Source organism: Chrysochloris asiatica, unplaced genomic scaffold (genome assembly GCF_000296735.1).
Source record: "Chrysochloris asiatica unplaced genomic scaffold, ChrAsi1.0 scaffold00195, whole genome shotgun sequence".
Taxonomy (NCBI): domain Eukaryota; kingdom Metazoa; phylum Chordata; class Mammalia; order Afrosoricida; family Chrysochloridae; genus Chrysochloris; species Chrysochloris asiatica.
In genome coordinates, this window is record NW_006408713.1 from 5,780,338 (window position 1) to 5,788,361 (window position 8,024).

Here is an 8,024-nt window from a genome sequence, read left to right on the forward strand (position 1 = left end):
CACGCCCTCCGGGGAGAGTCTGTGACTTACCCACGCCCTCCGGGGAGAGTCTGTGACTGACCCACGCCCTCCGGGGAGAGTCTGTGACTTACCCACGCCCTCCGGGGAGAGTCTGTGACTAACCCACGTCCTCCGGGGAGAGTCTGTGACTTACCCACGCCCTCCGGGGAGAGTCTGTGACTGACCCATGTCCTCCGGGGAGAGTGTGACTAAGCCACGTCCTCCGGGGAGAGTCTGTGACTAACTCACGCCCTCTGGGGAGAATGTGACTAACCCACGTCCTCTTGAGAAATCCTGTGACCTCCTCTGCATCTGTCTTTTGACCTCCGTTTACTTGCCACTCTCTTCATAGGTGCTAAAATGTTTTCTAGTATATGTCATGTTTACAGTCCTTTAGATGCTGTTGGGTAAGCCTTAGACTGTGAGCACAAGGTTGGCAGTTCGCGCCCACCAGCCGCTCTGTGGGAGAAAGGTGAGGCTTTCGGTGCCCACAAAGATTGAGCGCTTTAGAAGTCCTAAGTGGGGTCCCTGTGAGTTGAAGTGGATCCGAGGGAACTGAACCACAGTAGACACGAAGCTCACTAGAGGCCGGGTTGTTAGTAATCGGACCCATTTACCTCCTGGTGTGCAGAGCTGTTTCCTGTCGGCGCATGAGTGGATGAAGACGCCAAAAGCGTCCAAGGAGAGTGGGAGCAGAGTCTAACCAGGCCAGGGGCTCACTCTTGTGCTCGTCGGCTGACAGAGCTCTGCTCTCGGCGCATATCGGCTATCTGATCATGGTCACTTTCTCTGGTTACCAAAGACACCAGTCACACCACCTGTTTCTAACAGCACCGGCTGCAGGCTGGGCCATGTTCTGCCCCAGGCCCTCACTTGTCCCCACACTGTTGAGGAATAGAGTGCAGGCGTAGTTTCAGAAGCCACGGGCACTTTCTTTAAGGCTGTAATTGCTCCTAATGACAGAGTCCTGATGGGATTCCTAAGGCTGAAAAGGAAACACCAGGGTTTGAAATTAGTCAGGAAACATGTCACTTTCTGTGGTGCTTCCATGGAAGTAGGCCTTAGAATTCCAGGGTGCTCCAGTGTCCAAGGACAGAAAGTTCGGGGACCACAACACAGTCTAGTCTGCATTAGTGGTGGTGGCAGTGTACTAATCTTGAGGTTAGCAGCCCAATAGTGCCACACTGGGACTCGGTTCTAGTCATCGTCATAGTTCATAACTCAGGCAGCTCAGGTCTGCCCACACACAGTGCTGCTTGTGCCCTGGTGGGAACCCAGGGGCCTGAAGAGTGAAGGCTAGATGACCGTGTGCTTCCTCGGGAGTCCGCTCTGCCTGTGAGTCCTGTGCGGCTCCAAGAAGGGACCTGCATTGTCAACTCCTGGGGTGGAGGCTGGGAGGAAGAGTGCCCTGGCGAGGCTACAGCACAGCTGGTAGGCAGTCTCAGTGTCCGAGCAAGGGGGCAGCCCATCGCTTCTCACAGGTCTGTCTCACGTAACTGGGCAGTGCTCCTCCTGCCCTAAGTTGTTGTTGTTGTTGGTAAGTGCCACCATAGCGACCCTGTATAGGGTTTCCAAGAAGCAGCTGGTGAGCTTGAACCACCAACCTTGCAGTTCAAATGACTTTGAAGTCTGATGCATTAGCCCACAGCGCCACACCAGGACTCCACTGCCCTAAGTTGTGGTATTAAAATGATCTGTTTGAATTTTGAAACAGTTTGGCACATACAGTGAATCGGAAAGGAGAACTGAGGAATATGATACTCAGGTAAGCGGGTTGGTTGGGGTGCAGTGAGCGACTCTAATAGCCTAGAACGGGCCATCCTGAAGATGGTGGCAGACAACCAGTTACAGTGAGTTGATTCCAACTCAAGGTGTGTTAGAATACAACTGTGCTCCAAAGAGCTTTCACAGGCTAGAGGGAGAGCGGGAGGAGGAGAGACTCCTTGTTGCCAGTCCTTGTGGGTCACTGTGCCATGCTCCTTTAGCACCGGGAAGTGTTTGTGTCCTCTGCGGGCAAGACCACAGGGCAGCCAGGCTGCACATCGCCCCCTTCTGTGGGGCTGCTCTCGCTTTCCCAAGCAGGTTTTGCATAGCTGGGATTTAGATTTAGATTTAACAGAACATTTTCTACAAAGGAAGGGTTAGTTTGATAGCTAAATAAGCATCAGTTTACATTCCAGACTTCACTTCAGCATAAGTACAGTCAGCAATATGAGCATAGAAGGCTTTCTGAATACGGAATTCTTGGGGGTTCTGTATATTTCTGTCGTTTATACGCTCATGAGTCCTGGGTTTCTTCTCTTACTTGTGTTCCACTGAGATCATTGCATTCCCTGTAATACACAGACAGAATTGTGACATGTGGCTGCTTCACTGTAAATGAACTGTGTTTCCTGATAGGCTATGAAATACCTGTCCTACCTGCTCTACCCTCTGTGCATCGGCGGAGCCGTGTACTCACTCCTCAACATCAAGTATAAAAGGTAAGAGGGGGTCAGGGCCGCTCGGGACAGGTCCAGTGTTCACCGCTGGCAGGTGACATTCCGTATGTGGGTTTGAAGCAAGCTGTGCCTGTTGGGGAGATTGGTGGGGGCCCAGAGGGGCCAGTTTTCAAACTCTGAGCTGAAGACTCACTTGTGGAAAACTCAGGACTAGATGGGATCTGATAAACCCTCAAAGAGAGGAGGTGGATAACAGTGGCCGTCCCAGGGGCTCAGGGAGGGAGGCAGTGAACTTGACAGGGATGGGTTGGTGGGCGTGCAGGTTAGGTCCGGGAGGCAGTGAACTTGACAGGGGCCACTTGACTGGGGAAGGAGGCCTGCTTTCCTGGATGGCCACCTGATTCCCTGGACTCTGCTGAGGAGCTTGTAAAAGGCTGTCGTGGGGCCCCGCCTGGCCTTCCTGCTAGCGTGGTTTTCTATAGGGTCACTTCTAGGGGGGCCCACCCTCACAAAGTCACCACAGTACCTGGCATGTGCGGTTTCAGACCACGCCTCGTGTTTAGGGGCTGTTAGCTTCCTTGGTTGCATAAGAGTTCTTGGATGTTTACAAAAGAGTTTTCATGAAAGAATCATTTTTGTTTGGTATATAACAAATATTGAGTGACATGTGAAATGAGGCTTTTTGAAAGGTTAATATTTCTTGTTTGGTTTTTCCATTTTAGTTGGTACTCCTGGCTAATCAACAGCTTCGTCAATGGTGAGTCGATGTCTCTTTTCCATTACCATAGCGACACTGACTCCACAGGTGCCGTTTTTATCTGTAGGAAAGGGAGGACCCTCCTGATTGGAGGTGAGGCTTGTCTGCTGTGGGGACGACACCACAGTGTGGTGGCTGCTGCTCACACAGCGACCCTCAGCCTTGGCACCACCATGCCTGCCCTCCCGTGGTTCCTAGACTTCAGCCCTGAACAAGTAGCATGTCACGTTTTCTTCATGAGAATACTTCAGTGTAAGCCTTAAAACAACACTGTCTATACACAGGATTCTTTATTAGCGGCCATTGGATTGATTCCAACTCTTGGCCACCTCACGTGCAGTGTAGAACTTTTCAGGCTGTGGCCTGTCCTTCAAGGTGCCTCTGGGTGGGTTCGAACCGCCAGCTTTTGGCTAGTGATTAAGCACTGAACTGTCTACTACACCACCCAGGGACTCCTTTGGCTTCTATAGAGCAAGCTTCAAAGCCAAACCTAGAGTATGCCGGGAGACCTCACAGGCACTCCAGAGTGGTCCAGTCTGTCCACTGCAGGGAATTCAGGTGACTCCTTGGCCCAGTGCTCATTCTGCTGTTCTGTGTCCTTGGGGGGGCCTTTCGGTCTGAAAGCTACTGGTTTGGCTACACTTGGCAGCTGTGTGTGGCCCACCAACTCTGCCAGTCTAATTGAAACTTCAGGATTTTTTGGGCTGTGGCCTTACCAGAGCTATGGGTCTGTGCCACATCCCATAGCCAAGCAGAGCAGGACAGCAGAAAGCTGAGGGATTTGTTATTCACCAGGGTGGGATGCCACCCAGGCAGCTTCTGTGGGCCAGAAGCCAGGGCTTTCTGAGCTCCCAGTGAGGCGGGCACACAGCACCTGCCCATCCTCCATCAAAGAGCTGTGTGACCAGGAAAACAGTGGGCCACACACAGCCACCAAGTGCAGCTAAACAAGTGCCTGCCAGACTGGGAGGACCTCCCGCACACACACCCAGGACGCAGAACAGCGCGGCCTGACCTGAGCTGGGCTCAGGAGTCTCTGAGTTCATTCACAAGGAGCTGACTAGATCATTCTGGAATGTCTCTGAAGTCAGTCTGGGCTGTTGCTAAACTGGGAAAGCTGTGTTATACACAGTCTGTCTTTGAAGGTGTCTGGGTGTTCGCTAGTTCTTGCCCCCCAGAGAGAAGGTGGATGGTGCGGGACGTGTGCCCTGGGCATGTCCTCATGCGTGCTGTCTGTGTTCTCCCTAGGAGTGTACGCCTTTGGCTTTCTCTTCATGCTACCCCAGCTCTTTGTCAACTACAAGGTGAGGTCACCGTCTCTCTGTTTGGCATCTGCTCCCTCATTCTCCTGGTGACTGATGACTGACTCTGTGCTTGTATCTTTCCCCAAATCGCTCGCGGTCTCACAGATGAAGTCGGTGGCACACCTACCGTGGAAGGCGTTTACCTACAAGGTAAGTGGAGGCGCACTGCTTGGCCTGACTGAGTACGGTGTTTGCAGACGTTGTGACCCATGGCAATCCCGTGTGTGTCCGAGTGGAATGCTGCTGCGTCATAGGGTTTTCCAGGCCTGTCTTTTCGGCAGCTCTGGGTGGATTTGAGGGTTGTAGCTGTTTGGACCGCCCGAGCACTGCTTTTTCTAAAGCTTCCACATTTACATAAGTGACTCTTATGAAAGACACAGAAAGAGGAAGGGTCCAGTGTTCACCCCTGCAGGTCTTCCTGGCCTTCAGCCCGTGAGACTCGTTCCACTCCCAGCGTGTTCTCCCCTCCCCAACTCCCCAACTTACAGTGCGCCTTCAGACCAACCCAAAGCATTCTTAGGAACAAACAGATAGAACACAAATACTCCTACTCCTCACTTACCAACTGTCTCGTTCACTGACATAGCTCTTTAGCCATTAATGACATCCATTGGGCCAGAAGGCATCCCGAGGTGTGTGGGGCCAGAGTAAGGCTGGCTGGGATGGCTTAGGCAATGTGCCAGCTTGGCTGGGCCTGGTTCTCACTGATTGGTCAGTTGTGTAATGATACCATGTGGTAGTTAGGTAATGATGTAGCCCTCCTATTTTTGTGTAACACTCACATAAGGACCTGGTCTAACCGTGTTGCTAAGTGAGGAGAGGGGGTAGAAGTCAAGTAAAACAACATGTCCAGTTACTCCAAGTTTCTAGAGCAGGTCTCCGTAGCTCCCCTCTGTACGTGGAGAACCTGGGCCTCCTGCTTGGTGTAGCTGCCCTGAGGCCCCAGGGTTGGCAGCTGTGGCTCAGGCCTATTCTCTGTATGCTGGCTCACACACAGCCCAGGGGACACCCAGTATTTCTCCCCGTGGTTCCTCCGGCCTGGCTTTGTGTAATGGTGCGGTAAGGAACGCTTAGTTACTCATCGTGTGAATCCCAGCTGTAATTTGACGCTGGTCATTTCCTTGGGCATTTTCCATCGCCTTCAGTGGACCTGTGTTGTGATTTTGCAGGCCTTCAACACCTTCATTGACGACGTCTTTGCCTTCATCATCACCATGCCCACCTCACACCGACTGGCGTGCTTCCGGGACGACGTGGTCTTCCTTGTTTATCTTTACCAAAGATGGTGAGTGGCTGCTGTGTGCTCCCCCATTCTGACCCGGGTTTTCAGTGCATGCTGTGGCGGGTCCCTCGGTCTTCATAAACGCCTGCCCTTAGTTCTTCATTTGGGGAAAAGGAATGTTTGTAGGGGTTGGTTTTGTGGGTTGCTGCTCATGTGACAGGGCGGGATGTCCCAGCTGTTCGCATCAGGTTTCCGGTTCAGGTGTGCAGTTCAGTCTGGATGTGTTGCTTAACCTGGCACGTGTGGCTTCTCCTTGGAGAGGTTTTCAGTGTTGACAGTAACTGATACTTGGTAAAGCCTTCCCCTACCCCGCGCCCTGCGTTCAGCGGGTGTCTGAGAGGCCCGTAAATGCCACGGGAGCATGTCACCAGTTACCATAGTAAACCCGTGGCGCTTCCTCCATGTCAGCAGCTACCCAGTGTTGGCACATTACGGCCAGACTCAGGAATCAGGTCAGCCCGTTTGAAGTGGGGTCTGGATGAGGCCCCCACTTTGGAAGTGACAAGTCTTCACATCTCCTCTTGTATCCGTTCCAACCCCTGGGAGCTGTTCCTTGAAGAAGCCAGCTGGTCTGTGGGTGCTGCTGAGACCCCACTTCCTGCTTCTCTGTTGGTGACCACAGTAGCCACTGCCTTTTGTCCACACCTGTCCTTTCCCTGGCACCCTTCATTCCCATGGGAAGGCAGGACACAGTGAGGCTCCCAGAACCCCATTTCCAGCTCTTTCTGGTTGCTGGCTCTCTAGTGCCTCCACTGGGGACTGTTGGTGTTGATGTACTGGGGGAGAATGAGGGGGTGCTCTTCCTATGTGAGAGGTCCAAGCCTTTGGGGTTCCTAGTTTGGGGGGCTCTTGCTCCCTGTGTGAGGGGTCCAGGCTGTTGGGGTCCCCAATCTGTGGGGTGCTCTCGTGTGAGGGGCCCAGACCTCTACACCTTGAAGCAGCATCCCTCCCAGGGTGAGGGGACTGTGTTTCAGAGAGCAGCCCTGATTTTCAAGTCTGGAGCTGACTTGAAGCTCCGAGACCCACTGCCTCGCATTGCGCAGGTCCTACAAGCCATCACGTTTGGAGTCTTGGGTGGGGGTGGGGCACGGAGAGCTTTGGTGGGGGCTACAGAGTTTGCAACGTGTGTAAAACTCCCCCCACAGAGCAGCTCCTGTAGGCTGGGATCGCTTCCCAAACGGCTTTCCACAGCTTGGTCCAGTGACCTACGCTGCTGTCCACAGGCTGGGGTTCGCTTGCTTCCGTGTCCTTGAGAGGTGGGACCTGACCTTTCGCTACAAACCCCATTGGGGATGGGGGGAGGGAGACAGCCCCCAAAATACCTCTGCTGTCCCCTGCAGGCAGGAAAGCTTCCAGAAATTCCGCTTTTTCAGTACAGACTTGTGTAAGCGAGAAAAATTCTAGGAAAGGAATCAAGCGTGTTTGTATGTCTGTCTTTGCTCTGTGTTGCTCAGGCTTTATCCTGTGGATAAGAGCAGAGTCAATGAGTTTGGAGAGTCTTATGAAGAGAAGCCCATACGGAAACCTCACCCAGACTAGGAGCCGAGGGACTCCAGGGCCACCATCTGTGGGACTGTCCACCAGCTGTGAGGGTGCAACTCTGATTTTTCTCCAAGCAGAAAACCGTCTTATCAACTGAGTGTTTTTGAAAGCCTTTGGTGGAATTTCCTGGACATTACCATCATCTTTGTTGCCAAAACTTCTTGGACCTTTTCTCATAGCTCTCCTGACCACCCGTTTCAGTTGCCTTTGGAAAGAACGGATTGCATTTATGAGCCCACCCCACCCAGACAGGGGCCTGTCCGGCCTGCTCAAGTGACTGACTGGCGTTGGCGGGTGCCCTTTGCCATGAGGTTCTGTGACCCGCTGGTGAGTTTGGAGGGGTGAGCTCCGCCCGCACACACTGCCCCCGCCGCCTGCAGGCCCCGAAGCCTAGGGACTCCAGGCCAGCGTGCACCGGAGGCCAGGAGGGTGTTGGATCTCCATTTTAAACTGGGTTTTATTTTTCGAAAGCTGCTCCTTACGAGAACTCCGAATGCCACATAAATTCATTCCACATGAACTCTCTGGGATCAAATAGCTTTTTTCTCTTTTGTTTTAATTTTTGATTATTTTTAAGCTTAATGTATGTATGTTTCTATTTTAAAATAAATTTCTCTGGCTGTAACTTTTTTTCTTCACCTCGTATAATACAGGAAATATCTCAGACGATTCAGTTAAACTCTTTTCCCTGAAATCAG

At 52.5% G+C, this 8,024-nt stretch overlaps 1 protein-coding gene across 1 annotated transcript in view; it reads left to right on the forward strand.

Moving 5' to 3' along the window:
* CLPTM1L (CLPTM1-like) overlaps positions 1-7,323 on the forward strand; it is a 20,867-nt gene extending 13,544 nt beyond the window's left edge. Inside the window, exons 12-18 of the mRNA XM_006872378.1 lie at positions 1,715-1,765; positions 2,401-2,483; positions 3,164-3,198; positions 4,447-4,502; positions 4,608-4,652; positions 5,672-5,787; positions 7,239-7,323. Of these exons, the coding sequence (XP_006872440.1) occupies positions 1,715-1,765; positions 2,401-2,483; positions 3,164-3,198; positions 4,447-4,502; positions 4,608-4,652; positions 5,672-5,787; positions 7,239-7,323 (471 nt within the window). The remainder of the gene's footprint in view (positions 1-1,714; positions 1,766-2,400; positions 2,484-3,163; positions 3,199-4,446; positions 4,503-4,607; positions 4,653-5,671; positions 5,788-7,238) is intronic.
* The last annotated feature ends 701 nt before the right edge of the window (positions 7,324-8,024 follow it).